Source organism: Vanessa cardui, chromosome 23, assembly GCF_905220365.1.
Source record: "Vanessa cardui chromosome 23, ilVanCard2.1, whole genome shotgun sequence".
NCBI lineage: Eukaryota > Metazoa > Arthropoda > Insecta > Lepidoptera > Nymphalidae > Vanessa > Vanessa cardui.
The window spans coordinates 183523-200556 of NC_061145.1; the positions used below are offsets into that span (position 1 = coordinate 183523).

The 17034-nt window shown below is 36.6% G+C and overlaps 1 protein-coding gene across 5 annotated transcripts in view; it reads right to left on the reverse strand.

Annotated features, from left to right (window-relative positions):
- Positions 1-17034, reverse strand: part of LOC124539700 (actin-binding LIM protein 2) — a 67534-nt gene that overhangs the window by 42002 nt on the left and 8498 nt on the right. For 2 of the 5 annotated variants that reach the window (XM_047117031.1, XM_047117033.1), the window contains exon 1: positions 5912-6496. The exons of 1 other annotated variant lie outside the window; for it this stretch is intronic. In XM_047117031.1, the coding sequence (XP_046972987.1) occupies positions 5912-6116 (205 nt within the window). In that variant the 5' untranslated portion in view covers positions 6117-6496. Of the gene's footprint in view, positions 1-5911; positions 6499-17034 lie in introns of those variants that run through there. 2 more of the 5 variants (XM_047117029.1, XM_047117030.1) reach the window with 2 other exon arrangements.

Here is a 17034-nt window from a genome sequence, read left to right on the forward strand (position 1 = left end):
TTTGTTAATTATAATCGATCACGATCTCGCATGATCCACCACGATCTTACATAATGCGGTAGTTGACCAATAACAATACTGTAGTCGGTCGAACTATTCTCTACGAACGAATTCGAAACCGAAACTCGCCGCAGAACGCGAACGCGAGAAATGATCTGCAACACTTACTATAGTAATTTTTTTTTTTTTTTGTGTCAGAATAACAGGTTGCTCACCTACTGGAGATGTTAGTCTGAACAATATGTCAATTGTGCAGTCACAAATAGTTTTAATGTCTTCTCTAATATAATATTTAAAAATTATTAGCTGCATAGAAACCATAATAAGCAAATCAAAAGATACAATAATTTACTCTTTGAATTAATTAGTTAGCTCTCAAACTGATAAGCGCCCATTACAAGATATCAGTACAAGTGTTCATTTATTCGATAACCAATAAACCTTAACCTAATAAACTATTAACTTTAATACAAGTACTTAATCAAGATGTCATTATATAAATTGAAATGTATATACATGTAAAAACGTATCCAACATTTACCTATGGTAGCTCTCAATACAAATTCGTTGTCTGATTCGACAGCGCGAGTAACGCCGGAGGGCGCTCCCCGTGAGCAGCTTCAACTAAACGCATCCATCGCGTGCCGCTACGGTTCGATCTGCATTATCTTCCGGTGCAAGTGTATTGCATTCACTTTCAGATTTGGTCGGCACTATTTCATTACAAATTTATAAACGTCGTCAGTACGACGAAAACGTTTCGACGAGTCACGTAGTCTTTTTTTAGTAATTTAATTTCAGCTTCGAATACTTTTAAACACATTTCATTTCTGGAAGCCTGCTTCGTTAAAGTCAAATTTTATTTTTTATTTGAATCTCTTTTAATAAAGCAGAAGTCGACAGAGGCGATAAATTAGCGAGGTTATTTCGTTCGTCGACAAAAAGATCGGCAAAAACGTCGCGAATCGCTTCTCTTGCAGCGGAATTGTAAACAAGGGGCAAGGTGACTCTGCTGACGTCACTGACCTTGACTCGAGACCATCATATTTATATGATTATTACCATACAATCGGATGTTAGAAGTAAACGCTTATAAAGCAAGATTGATTCTCTTAATCAAGACAAAGCTACTATTAGCTTGGTTGTTTAAATAAATTCTCTTGTAGCTATTTGGATAAATTTTATAATCTGATTAGCAAATTACATTACGTGTCGATGTCCAGCGCTCGAAGTTAACAACCGAGAAGCGTGCTTCCGTCACCTTTACCTTGACCTTGTCGAAAACTGATTACAGAGGCTGGAGGTCAACACATTGCTTCTTCAGTGTTTATTAAAGCTATAACTTAAAACCTAAATTACAACCTGCAGTCTTCCACCTAGCAAATAAAACTACTTAACGAATCCAACATAATCACACCAACTACATTAAATAAACGTAATGTGAAGCATATCGCGCCTGAGTCATCAACTAATTATTATATAGATAATGTTAACAATAATTACAATACTGATACTGATTCAATTAATGACCACATATTGACAATTGACTTTCACGATTATTTTAGATGTTTACTTTAACCTCAGTTTTCGCATCGTTGGAAGGTTGTAGAAGTTGATAACTAGGAATCTGAACAGGAAATAATCATTCATATTCCCTCTCTTATTATTTAAAGATTTTTTCCTGCGTGTCATAGAATTAAGTAAGAAAAAACAAAAAAGGGTCGAACCTAAATGTTTGTAATTACTTTATAAAAAATAATAACCTTATCTTTACTGCTCAAGTTGTTATTGATGAATGTAAATAGTGCCTAGCAACCAGAAAATTAAAATGGTGTATTCCGGCGTGAGAGGTGAGTGAACTTCTGCCGTTACAGGCGTAATGACAAAACGTAAGCTATCTGACAAATGCAATGTTTATTTACCGTAAGGTGGTGTGTTGCGCATTTTATCATATTGGTCGACACGGGTAACGTCACACACGTCAATCACAAGAAAGTACTTATCTATTCGTGACGGAGTAAAATATGATCAAACTAACTTAAATTACAACGAAAACGATCTCACATGATGTTTAAAATAAAACTAGATTATTTGAATATTCTAATGGACAATGTGTGTGAATCATTTATCACGTGATTACTTATTACTTACGCACAGCGCTGGAGTTATAATAATCTCCAATGCCACGACGAAACAATTATTGGCGCGAATAATTGGTTCACACAACTACAATTAGGTTACGACCTCTCAACAACTCTATCAATATCTGTATTCATTTCAAATAATTACAAGACGAGATTGAGGAAAAAAGAATATTCAAAGCGAATCGATTTCGTGGAATCAAAGATGTCACTATCGCGATGAAACTCAAACCAAACCGACAAAAAATACTCTTTATTTTAGTAAGCTTTTCATTTTGCAAGACTCAATTAACTATCACTAACAATATACATTCAAAGGAAATTGTTTTCGAGTATTAAGGAATTGTAACGACACGCTTTTTATCACCTACATGTTCTTAGATATTAATATTATATGCCTTGTTTATCATTGGTTTTTAATATTGTGTTCGCGCTATTTAATTTTAATCGATACGAATAAATATAGAATAAGATAAGTTACGAAATAGATGTTCCACATGTTATCGCGGTAGAGCTAGAGAAAGATTGAAAAGCTTCTCGTATCAATTATGTCGCAATCTATGAATGACACCTCAATGTCGGCAGTCCGTTATCTTCGGCAAGCGTGTCTGTGTGTGTCTGCTTCACGATAATATTTGCTGTAACAAACAGTGCAGCTTGTTTTGTGCTAACATTTTGTTTAGTTTCATCCGTATCAAATTCGGATTTAGAGTTTTTATAAAAAAATATCATAAAACTTAACGGCAAATTTTAAATTTAATGCTTTTGACCCGGAAAGTAAACAATTACAGCAAACCTTCATGAAACCTGCTGCATTTCTATCCACCAACACGAATTGCAATAACGTGATTCAATAAGTTCCAAACTTCTTCCCAAAAGAATAGGAGACCACATTTATATTAATATAGAGCTTGTAACTTTTTATAAAAATATTGGGCCTCACAATAAATATATATTTGTGATAAGTCATATGAACACGTGCTTGCAGTTCAGATATATCTATAAATAGAATAGTAGTTATGCACAGGATGTCTCTCCTCCCTTCCTCTCACACCTGGTACAAACAACCTCCGACCCTTCATCTAAAAATATCAAACGTCACACTCTTACGGAAATAGTTCCACATAAATGACGATAATGATTGTCAGCACAGTTTAATAACATGACACACACACACAATTATATTTTATATCGTCATCAAAAAAGCATATAAATTATTTTGATACTCCTAACACCCTGAATCATAAATCAAACTGAAGTAACGATGAAATGGCAATAAACAAAAAGAGGATTTAACCATATCCAACGGACGCCCAAAATAAAATGAAAAATTTAGGTTTTGTGTATAGCAGAGTTTCGTTGCTCATCTGATCTCTTGTATTGCATTAATCTCAACAGTATATAATAATGTATTTACCGTCTATACATCATTTTAACGTCTTGCTAATTTATCTATGAATTATATTAGTTGCACCTTTTCCTCCCATTTCCAAAATTCAATCGCAGCTAGCGCCGCCGTAGTATTACTAATTAGAGCATCCGGCGATTAACACCAAGTCGAAGCGTTTTATACAATTTGTTCCTCCCGTGGACAAGCTGTCTGTTTATTTAAATTATTTCTCAAGCTTATTTTAATTATTGTTTTGAAAAGTTTCGGAGCATTTCCTCCTTATTTAGAATTTATATTATTCTGTCAATTCAATAGGTTTTTTAAACAAATATCTGTCTGAGTTGAAGTCGTTTTGTACCGAATTCAACTTCGATATTTTAAACACTGTCTATGATTAGACATAAAACAAACTGTATTCAATTACAGCTAAAACTTAGAATTATGTGTGTCTTGACGTCTTTCATTTTAAACATTACAACTTTCATCAACATAATTTATTGATTAGATCCACAAAATAATATCCATAGCTCTACTTAATATAACTTTTCTTGCATTTTATAATTCAGTAATAGACGCAAGTGATTCAGGACAATATAATACAACATTCAGTAAGTTTGTAATGTCATCGACAGTAACTGTTTATATTAATAGACGTTCCCAGTCCGGTCACGCCTCAGATTGAAACACAACACGTGATTGATGCCGTTTCAGAAAATACCATAAGAATAACATACACGACAAACGATACACGCAATAAGTGTAATTGAATTTGTTAAAAAACATTCGATGAGGTAGAACGACCAATCAAAAAACAAAGCGACGAAACTTTCAAATATTATTGATCGCAATACTTGAAGACGTGTGAAAGAGGACTCAGTCCGAAAGCAGACGATAACGGATTACAGAAATAACAATTTCATCGATACGTAAACATAACTAACAACAAATTGTAGAAACAATATACGATTCAGATAATTCAGACAACAATTTGGTAACACCGCCAGTAATTTGGTACATATATTTACAACCCAGAAAGAAAGTAATTGCGATAATTGAATGAAAATATTGCAAAACAAAGCAATGAGATCAATCTGACAAATGAGTCGGCGCAGCGTGCGCCAGAGGGAGGGAAGACGGAAAAGGTGCCGTGCACTCCGACACGGCGCGCAGGAAATGAAAGGGCGTGTCGGTTCGAAACGAAAGCTGCTCCATTCGCAGTGACCAGCGCAGCGACTGCTCGACCAAGACGGTAATTTCTCGAGCAATTTATACGAGCGTGACGGCCTAACTTTTGTATGCAAAATGCAGCATAAATCCCGTTTTGCTGTTTAACGATTCCACTGCAACACACAGTCACGCGCCGTTTGAATGGACTCAGTATTCGTAAACAATAATCAATGCAGTTATTGAAAGAGAAACACGGGTATTTTTGTTGTGACGATGATGTTGTTTTGTTTTTGAATAGCTCGTAAATCGTTTACGTGTATTATTTCGAAATTGCAACGACTTCTTATTCCTCCTTTTGGTCTAATAACGAACGACAGAAACAAAACTAATGATGGCTGTGTATACGCTCATAAGTTAACCATCGCATTGTTTCACATCACAGTAATATCTTATACGCCCAGCGCTCATTAATTAACTTTGTATCTAAATGGCTCATTTGTTAACGTGCAACGTTTTAAGCTGCAATAATATAGTTTGTGCGTTTTAATAAACGGCTTCTTAGAATACGAGTAAATTCGTTTTGGGAACCAAGATAACGATATGATATTCTAAGAAATGTACCGAAGTGTGACCCACTCTAAACGACTTGTTGTTAGATTTTACAAATGGATTTGTTCCACGTTAATTTATTACGACAATATTACTTTATAACATTCCTACACAAAATTGTCAAATCCAAGAAGCTAAGTAAATTAAGTTTAAGATCTCATTAGTATTCTTGCAATAAATTGTAATGTTGGTTTCAAACCCGTTTAAGTTGTTCAATGTGAAGTATTTAGATTTGCTAATCATCGTTGAATTACTGATAAGGATGAGTTTGATATAAAAATATACCGTTTACACATACCGAATGCTTTTGCACACAAGGATACATTATCTTGGCACACTGATAACGAGCATTAATTAGTATAAAAGAAAAATATTTGATAATTTAGGTATTGCCAAGGTCGCACATGATGTAATTCCAACAACAATAGACTTAAATTGTGAGAACTGAAAATGGTGAGAGATTTTATTGCCTCGCAGTCGTCATACGGGCTCCGTGTAACCTCTATAATTGAACGAGATGACATCACGATAGCGCAACACGTTGATAAGACCTGTTTCATGCTCATATTATTATAATTCGAATATTTATATTTGTGAATCAAACCTTTTTTCGCTTGCTTCTCGCGCTCCTTCTCCTTTTCTCTGGCCTTTTTCTCCCGTTTCTCTCTCTCCTGCTTTTCCTTTTCGAGTTTCTTCATCTCCTTCTTCATTTCCTTCTCGCTCTTCTTTGACTTGGTGTCGTCGATCTTCTCGGATAAAATAAAAGTACCCGTCTGTATCTTCGTATCCAACTCCTCCTTGGACTTCATCTTGTACGTTAATTTGTATCCACACTAATATTTCACACAAGGATAATGTAATAATAGCAACAGAATCCCGTGTAAACGCACTTCGTTATTACCGGGACGCTCGGCCGCCGTGAAAAATTTCGATTCGGCACAGATCGACGGCTCGCTGATAGTGTATCGTTTGCGTACAACAGCCGGCCGCGATTGGCGGAACAGTATCGGAATTATCACAGACACGTTAGTATTCGAGACTGCGGAGCACGATAAATCGGATATCGATGTACGCATAGGCAGTCGCAGCGCGCGGAGCACCGGTCGCGACGGAACCTCAGCCAACACTGCGCCGCTGGCAGCCTCGCCCTCGGCACTGAACGCGGAGCGGCGGCGGAGACGGTGCGCAAGCGACGCGTGCGATCGACAAACTCTATAAATAAAGCCTCACTTCCTATGCTATTATATAGAATCAGAAGACGATTTATGGCCATTGAACTCATGAAGTTTTTCGCTATGAGTAACCAGGCAAAGTTTCGCGAGGAGTCGCTGTGGGCTCTATTTACATAAAATCAGTTCCAATGTCAAGGTCAAGTGTCTGTATACGGTTTATAATCAATCAATGCTCAGTCATAATAACAAATGAAATACCAGCTCAATGGACTTTCGATACCTTTTTTAACATTAAATACTTTAATTTTAAGTACCTGGACGTCAGAGAGACCAATTGACCAAATATGGTCGCGTTGAATGAGTGGAAACAAAAAGTTGTTTTGGAAACCCAGGCGGCGACAGCCGGAGTCGGGCCCAACGAGCGACGCCACGAATGGCAACAGGGACGTCCGGCTCAAAAACAATATAAAACACTGGTGTCATCATTTTGCAATTTCATTTTCCTTCCATGTGACATCGATATTTAAGGCTTGATACAAGTTCAGTAAGGATACAAAAAAAGTAAGGATACAATTAAATTTCAATGACTACACAATATTTATATACCATAAAAAAACTTACAATATATCAGCTATTTTGTTTAAACTTGTACTTTTTTCTTAGAGTAGTAAATAGATATACTTAAAGATATTCATAATTATCTTGCAACCTCCTGCTGTCTTTTAAGGTTTTAGTCGGCTTTCTTATGCTTCAAATAATAGTTGACAATACACGTACTACTAAGTAGTTTTATTATTCTGAATCAAAATGATATCGAACAGCCTTTTTTTAAATATTTGTATTCAATAAACTTTGTAAAACATTATTGATAGAGTACAATACGAGTTACTCTGCTTGCCAAATCATAGCAACCGGTAATTATCAAAAACAAACGTGGCCCGGCATGTCAGGAACCAAAACAAGGGCGAGCAAAAAGTCGAGTTTCTCGGAGGGCCGTTGACGCGTGACGTAACGCTCTGCTGGACTCTGACCGCCCTGAGAAAGTGCAATTTAAGGTGGCTTCTGTATTTTCACTGGCAGCTTGCAACACAATGAACTCAAACATAAAGATATTAACATCATTATACTCGTTCTGATGGAAAACTGATTTCTCCATCGTGTTAGTGTCTGCACATCCGCGTCAAAAGAGTTGATTTTTTCTTTTGTATATTAGATAGAGAGTTTACTGAGAGTAGAATCGCACAATAATATTATATTCGATACGGTTTAACCGCGCTGGCGAAGACTTGTATGGAACTATAATTCAACTAGCCCGTTTATTAGTACAGGAACTTCCTGCTTTCCAATTTATATCTACCATATTTTCCATAACAGTATAAGCCTATTATAATTGGAAAATATACCGGAAGATAATCACATGAAAGTTATGAAAGGGTAACCTGTCGGCTCAGAGGCACTTCCCGGTCTTACGGGAACTGATGTGCGAGAACCTGACGCTGACCACGTAATGGTTATTGACGGAAATGAAAGTAATTTGCCGCCATACACTGAACAGAATACAGAGTCTTGTGGGTTCCAAATATCAGCTTACAAGGCAACGCCTGCCTCGTAAGCTGATACATCTCAATCAATTTGATTTCCATTTTTTTTCTGCTTGACTTAACAAATGTAAATAATTGACCTCGTTCATTGTATTTGGAGGACGTATAAGATTCAGTTCGGTGCTTCGAGATGTAGAAAGTATCAAAATATTGATATCATTTTTCTACTAAGTAGATCAATACCTTAGTAATTTTAAACATACGAGCATAATAAATTACGATCGGCGCAGGCGAAAAGCATTAACCTCTTTGAGGGCATTGAAGAAGATGATGAAACTGTACGCTTTATGTTTGGTGTCGTAACTCGGAGAAACGCATCTCCGCATCGTAGTTGATGTAACACGAGAAATATATTTTGCTTATTGAAAGTATACAAGATACACACGTTTGAAATAATTATTAACAAAATCATAGTAAGATGACATTTCAGAAATGTTTATCCGATTTTGTCTTATTTTATATATAGGTTGCGACTTATTCCGCACGCTAATTAAAGTCATTTACTTGTTAACGACTATTGTCCATCGTCGTGACCCGTGTAAACGGACGTCCCTCGCACCGGCACCCCAAACATGGGCACTTCCGGGATCACCGACCGTTGGGTCCCGACACATTTTGCTGACATCGCTTCAATTTTAGGTCACTACAGAACTGTCACAATATGTGGATATCAAATTTCCTATCCACCTTTAGTTGAAGATGTTAGTTTATCGCAACTAATTTTCCTTCGTGCGTCACTACACAATCAAACCTACTTTCTGAAAACGAAAGTTCACAATCCGAGAAGGAAAACTATAACGACGGAACGTTACGGATATCGACGTGAAAATGAAATTTGTCGATACGCTACATTTTATTGTTTATCGACTGAAGCTCAATTAAACAGCCGTTCCATCAGGAAAATATCAACATTGTACGAAGGATCCAATTAGAAGCGAAATGACTCAGAATGATTATTATGCTTTAAGCTGTTTGTCGTGGCAGTTGGCACACATTCTCTGATCACAACGTCCAACGCAGATTACGTTGACATTCGTGACGCGGACACTGATGGACATCCGCAATGTAGCAACGAGCAGGCCCACGTACGTTCAGCGGTAGCGTCCTGCAGTCGGTCGGTTCTGGTAAGTTCCAAGTGATTATCTTATCGGCCGGTGTCGTAGAGACAGATTGCAAAGCGACCAATCGCCGGCGTTCATTAAACGTTAAAATACCATTAAAAGGTGTTACGGCTTGATAAAACTGTATTGCTCTAGAAAATTTCAGTCGAGTTTCAATACCCTATAAATATAAAAAGATCGAAGTAACGGCTCTATCTCTATGCTTTAAAAGATAATTTTATACGCTTTCAAATGAAAAACTTAATCCCACGCTCCAAGAGCCCAAATCAAACGATCGTCTGACCGCGAATCTTATAACAATCATGTTTATAAAACACCGAGTAAATACTTTTCTATTTTTATCCGCGTCTCAATTTTACTTAATTTATTTAAACCATCAAGTTTTTCAATGAATATTTTATAATCTTACGAAACATAAGTATGAATACAGGCGCGATAAAACACTTCCGAATTCAACAAGCGATGGCATTGTGAAGTATTCGATAAAAATAGACTCTACGTTGTTTCATGAATATTCAGAGAACGGTATTCGATTGTAATTTCACAAGTTAAAATATTTATCTATGAAATATCTTTCGTCTATCTATATCAGGGCTGGCCCGGCTTTACTGTTCGATATAACTTCGATATAAAAATATCAAAATAAATATTTTTGATAATACTTCTTAAATACTTTTCAACAAATGCAGTGAGTATTGAGGAAAATACATTTCAAAATAACCTTTTGTTGCGTAGCCAAATTTAATATCACGCGACACATTATAAAAATATGACAGCTCCGTATTAATTTTCAATAAGAATAATATGTGATATTTATATACAGATACATTATTGTACACGTTAGATAAAATAATGATTCTGTGTTTCGATAACTATAAAATCTATACGATAATTAAAAAAACAGGTTCGCAAGCGGGCAATTGTCTCGTGGAGTGCGAGTAGTTCGCGCGATAAGAATTCATTATTCTGTTAGATCACAACAACTGTAATCTAATGGTCAGATGAATCGTTTAATACAGATATTAAATTGTGTATTTATACCGAATCCATATCTTCGACGTCACAGCTGATAATACAAACAGTTGAATGCAAGGTACATGTTATCTCATGTTTAAAACAGGAGATCTATTTTTATGTTATTACAAATTCTTCGCGGCGTATCACGAGTCCTAACAATTTGAGATCATTATTCACTAATTACTTGACGGTCGTGCCTGTGTACTGAGACACACGTACACGGCACACACGCAGCCTGCAGTATTATAAAACACCAATAGGTATTTACATGGTCTTTGTATTGTGTCGAGCCCACGTGAGTTGCTCAACGGCGCGTGACCGAATTTGTATTAGAACGAATCAATAATCGGTTCTAAACGATAACTCCCAATACATAATTAAAGCAACTGCGGCATTTATCGCCAAATACGTTTTGTGACAAATCATCATTACTCGTAACTATTAACGGAGTTCGTCGCTTTATGATTTGTTGCAGCGGTTTGTAAAGACTAACAATTACATTAACGATTAAAATTTTTTGGTAAAGGTTCTGCTTTATAAGCCACGAACACAATTGCACATTGTCAATATCATACGTCACGTGGACTGCTCAATGCAATAAGTTCACATGATATATGACTTTCGTCTTAGATTAGTTTAATGTAAACATTGTTATAGTACAAATTCTATTACTTACCATATCACTTTAAATTACTTTAAAATAAACTCGACACAATTTAAAAAATTATTATAGATTTACATGACCGTTGTAAGAGACGAAGCACGCATGTACCTTGAGTTATTATTTCGTAAGACATCTGCGTCTTACTTATTTTTTAAATTCGACACTGCTGTCATGTATTATAGGTACATCCGATAATCGGTTGCCAATGAGTTATTTAAATGTTGAAAATTAAATGTATTCCATATAAGAAGAAGTTCGCTGTTTATCAATTTCAATTCAGCCTTTCTCGTGTATCGTTTTCATTGGCTGTGAGCCGATTTTGATGTTTGTTTTCTTAAATAGATCATTGAATTCGTTGAGAGTAATCTTATTGGTTTAATTAATAAATAGAACGCTTTACAGTTGAATAAGGGTAGAAAATTATTGACTTATCTCCCTTGTGTGTGCTCGTTAACTATGCCGATGATAATGATACTACGACCCGTGTTGACCTACGACGGTGTTAGCCCAAGCGAAGCGAGGAAAATCTATATTTATTTATTTATTTATTTAGGAAAACATATACATACTAACTTTGTTGGCATCAACAAAGTTTCCACTGTTGCATTAAAAATATGGAGTGAACTAAAAGACAAGTAATAAAAGTAACATATTATATTGATATGAACATCAGCTACTACGTAACATATATTTATTAATAATAATTATTATATAGATACATGTTTCAAGACATTCCTCGTATTCATTCAGAATATTATTAAGTATTTATTTTAGGTGTTGTTTAATAATGACATATACTGCTTCGATGACTTTAACACACATTCGGTTCCCGTAACACTTGACTCGTATGTTTATACAATATACGTATATAACAAAAGCGGTCATAGTTTTAAACCGTAAGGTAGTCGAGGTCTCTAGCTCGTTCGACATTTCTGGTGTTCGAATTAATGACACGCGTTTAGTGTTATTAATAGCTTTCGATATGTAACCGGTATGGCTTTGCTCTACGGCGATGCAGGCGCCGGCTCGCCTTCACCCACTTATTGAATTCGTTAACATGTGACTCATCAGCGCCCAGCCCACCGGTGACCGATAAACGGCCGCCATTAACTTGCACGTAACTTTACTTACATAACGCGGAAGTTGACGACGCAAGCGATCGGACGCCGGAGAGCGTTTTGGCAATAATTGGACAAGTGCAATCGTTCTACTTCTAACGCAGATATTAGGTTACTTGTTACAATCAAATATTGCTTAATCTGTCTAAAGATATTAAAACTGCACACGTAACATTCGTCAAGGTCTTCGTGCTCATTATAATCGACATAGCGGCAGATGTTTCGAAATGTCGTCCCCGAGGACCCCGCTAGTTAGATATTACCGACTGTGTTAACAATTTGAAGTCAAATCCTCTTTATAATACTCTATATACACTCACGAACCAATAAATACATTTGACTGATGACAGATACATATTTATTTTAATATTAAAGTTATAAATTTCGGGATTGATTACGTATGTCTATGACATCAGACTCAGTCTCGTGAACAAGACATTCGTAGACAATGTCGAAATATCGAGCTCCACCGAACAAATATCCCGAAATTTATAACTTTAATAATAAAAATAACCATGTTAATTTAAAATCTTATATAATTATTTTTATTCTTGTTATAACAATATGTAAGCCAGTGATTATGCATTCACTGATAGAGCAACAGTTCAAACAAAGTAACAAATTCATCGAACATTGGCTGTTCTACTGAATATATCGTGTAATAAATAATGCCAAATTATTTGAGATATTACTCTCGATTCGAGGGTTAAAAGGAATTCTAATTTATCGGTATATCTACATATATAAAATAATTTACAGCTAAAATCTAAAATTCGGAACTCAGGTTACGTTTAGTCTAGCTAGTAAAGGTCTACTTGAATACAGAACGAACCAAATTTTGATTGTATCTATTACATCCAGAGATCGCCCGCACCATGAATCATCATGCACTTTTATCCCCGGAGAGACATCAGAGGACATCACAAAAGTCGTCGCTCTCCACATTTACAGTCCGCTCAAACACAATAACGCATACAACTCGATTTAATTAACAATTGATTTACTTGCGCTGTTCGAGCTGAATACAAATTGCTTAATACGTTTCGTGAACCGACATCGCGCGAGTTCATTGTAACTAGAAGAGATGAAAAATAGGGGTCAAAGCAGATAGTTCCGGGACTAACGCATTTTAGAAATCTCAGAAATTGTAGAGCCCCTTCAAGAACAAACTAAACTTACATATACTTATTTTTTATACAAAATAATTTAGGTAATATTCGTATAATGGTGAAAACTATCATATCATAATATTATTATCTGGAGCAACTGTTATTCGTAAAAGCAGATGTTTACATTTACTTCGCTCGATGACTAATTCGCGGTGACAATTACAACAGCAACGGTGTTTTATATATCTGTCACACAAAACTGTTGGCAACATAATAACATATGATCAAATAAATGTAACCATATATATTCGACAGCATACACAGCAGACAGAGCACGGGTTGGTGTCGACACGGCATTACTAGGAAAGGCAACGCCTAGTAAATTGGAACTCTTAAAAAAAAACATATAAACAGATTTACATTTGAACGAAAAACGCAAGTCCTAGTTTATAATGAAGGTAAAAGTTCCTTAAAATCATTTTATTATACTGTATATAAATTGTATGACGATAGCTTAAATCGTTGACAAATGTGTTAATTATGTTATCGAGGGAATTCATGTTATCATCATCAATTTCATAGTATTCAATTCCCCCAAGTGCCTGCAACACAGGACCACCGACCGTCACCGACATTTTCCTATGACACATATGAAACACAAATACTCCACAGCGAAAGCGCTGCAAGTGTCGCATAGCAATACACATAAGTTAATCCTCGGCGGGCGCCGCTAGTGGAGCGATGACCACACCGCTACGTTACCGAGAACAGTCGCGCCAACATTACGACAGACTACGGAGCCGTTACGAAACTATTACCAATCGACAACTTAATGCACTTTTGTAAGTATTCATTCCCAGAAACGACGTCCAACAACCTTCTTTTTAATTTCATGCAATTGCAAGTATAAACATACATTATAAGAACATTAAGAAATTCATTGTAAGAATGTATGTTTGAATCAATATACAATATACAGCTCCGACTCCGCAACAGAGCCAGGAGAGAAGTCACTCTAGTTGACGGGTGGACAAGCGATAAAGGCAACGAGGAAGAAAACGCAAAAAAGAAAATTAGTCATATTAAAATACAGATAGAGAATACATATAGATCTGCGCGCTGGGGACCCCAATGATCAAGAGCTTCCGTAGACGCGGCTATAAAGAGTTATCATAAAAATATGGTAGGGGTGAAAGCTGCGTAAGCGTGTGATGAAATGACTAAAGACGGCACGGCGCTCGTTTAGCAAACAATATATTGCAAACACATTATATGTTCGCTTTTTTTACTAGGCACAACATAAGTTATAGTAATTGTATCAAACGCTAACAAATCAATATTTTGTCTGAAACGATGTCGATTAAACATTGTTTCCGGGAATAATATCGAAATATCGAACGAAATGTAACAAAATTTCGAAATGTATTTCGCCAACGTCTCGGCCGGCGTATAGCTAACAGCCAGTGTAACAATACACTGCGCGCACTCGACACCCGCCACCCGACACCTCCGTGCCGCGCCAGCGCGCCGCTATGCCGATATTAGCGACACCTTACGCCATGACTTATGGGCTGCAAACTCCTTGCGATGCAAGTACCACCCACTCAACTTCATATTACTATAATACCACATAGTTAACAACTCTTACAGAACTTTTTATGAGGTTTCTTTATAAATAGTTGTTCTAATGTCTAATGTTATAGATATTTGGTTTCTGTTAATAATTTCTGTAATAATATAAAAAGGAAGAATCATTCTTTGTTGGGCTAACAGTGTATGCTATCACACGGTGTACTTCAAGAAACGGGATTAGGTGCAGTCGTAGCGCAACACAAGACCTCACATAAGTGTTACTAGCGAGCTACAGAGTACGAGCACGTTACTTCACATTCGTCACCTGTGATGACGAGCGTGCTATGTGGGTCACAGGTGCCCGAGGAACGGCCTCCCCGGCCGATCGCCCTTTGGTAGATCGCGGAAACCGCACACCGGCAACGTTGGGACAGTCGCGATAACCAACGGCCTGCATTCAAAACAGGCATCAGACTCGTACACTAGACGGATTAATACGCTATAGGAAAGTACTAATATAAACCTTCGCAGCTTCGCGTTCGAGGTGTGCAATACAAATAAGATTGTATCTTTTCCAACAGCCTTTACCTCAGGGCCAGCGCCACTAAAACAAACTACCATCAGGTCGAATTCCAAGTTGTTGCAGAAGCGGGAGAGGCGGGATGTTTATAATCTTTACATTATTGATAAATGAACTTCAATGATGTTATGTACTTTTACATATGAACATTTCAAATTATATTTTTTTGCCTTTTTATCGATAGTCAAATAACGTATATTATTATTACGTCACTTCATTCTTCAGATATAGTATAATAAACAGGTAGTACTTTAATCCTACAAGGCAGTCGCACGATTTAAAGAATCGAAATAATCGATTCAAATTTTTTTTTTTTTTTTTGTGGGTACCTCTGTTTCTTGTTGCACTACGGAGCAAACCGTCGTCATTCTTTTTTCGTGCGAGGCAGCGTACGGACTTTTCCATCTTGTTAAAAACTTTCACAATGCCGAAAAGAAGTTATGCTGAAAAAATTGATCGATACAATTACAAATTAAGGAGATTGGAGGAAAAAGAATTGAAACGACGCCAGCGTATCATTGAATCTTCGGATTCCTTGGAAGAAAATTCAGGTTAGTAAAGTGTTATATATCATTTTAAGTGATTTAAAAATGAATTAATTTCCGCGAGCTGGACGTTAATCGAGGATTAACGCAATGCTTTTTATATCTCTGTGCTATGAGGGTAACCGTGGGTTATCACAACGCAACAAAGAGATGATAACTTTTTTATCTATTTATACAAACTGGATGTTAACCGTGGGTTAACACAAGTTTTAAATTTTTATATCTCTGTGCTATGAGGGTAACCGTGGGTTATCACAAAGCAGCAAAGAGAGAGTAAATATTTTATCTAATAATACAAACTGGATGTTAACCGTGGGTTAACACAAAGTTAATATAAGATTGGATAGTAACCGTGGGTTACTACAAAATCATTTTACTTTTAATATGCCATCTGGAGGTTGATCGCGGATCAACACGAAGATATTAAACTATATAAGCTTTGATAACTACCGCAGGTTGTTATATAAGCCAATTTATATAGACCAAACACTATGTTGAGGTTTATAAAGTAAATATTTTATTCAAAATTTAAATTTACGAAACGTTACTGACTTATGTTCAATTTCATACGTATATTTTATGTGAGCATACAAAGTAACCCTCGTGTTTTTGTTTTTAGAAACCGAGGCTCAATGTGAGGTACTTCCTTCGATAATTCCAACGGAAGGCTCAATAGACGAGGCGCGTGAAGATTTGGCAGTTACCGACAACGGCACTGAAAACACGCCTCAAGAGACCTTGCCCGCTTTAGACCCGGAAATTCTTGTAGCTTTGGGAGAAACTACAGAAGACAAGCCAAAATTTGGCGAAAAAATACACGAAAATTTAGCCCAGCTTTGGACTCCGGTTCTAAGAAAAGGCTTAGAAAAAGAGGCTAAGGAAAAACTGATGAAGGAATACCAAGTTCCCGAAAATTGCCCGCTTTTACAAGCTCCCAAGCTTAACCCTGAAATAGCAGCTACCATCTCGGAGGCTACCAGGTATAAAGACAAAAGAGTTGAGAGCGCGCAGCAGCAGCTTGCTTTAGGAATAACTGCCCTCAACAGAGGTTTGTCTTTGCTTATTGAAGATGGGTCACAACGAATTAAAGCAATAAAACTATTGAGCGACAGCAGCCGTATTCTATGTGACCTTCATCACGTTGAGACGGAGGTCAGAAAAAAGTTTATGACGCCAGGTTTAGATAAAGCGTTCTTGAGTTTGATACAAGAGGAAGAAAAAGATGAGA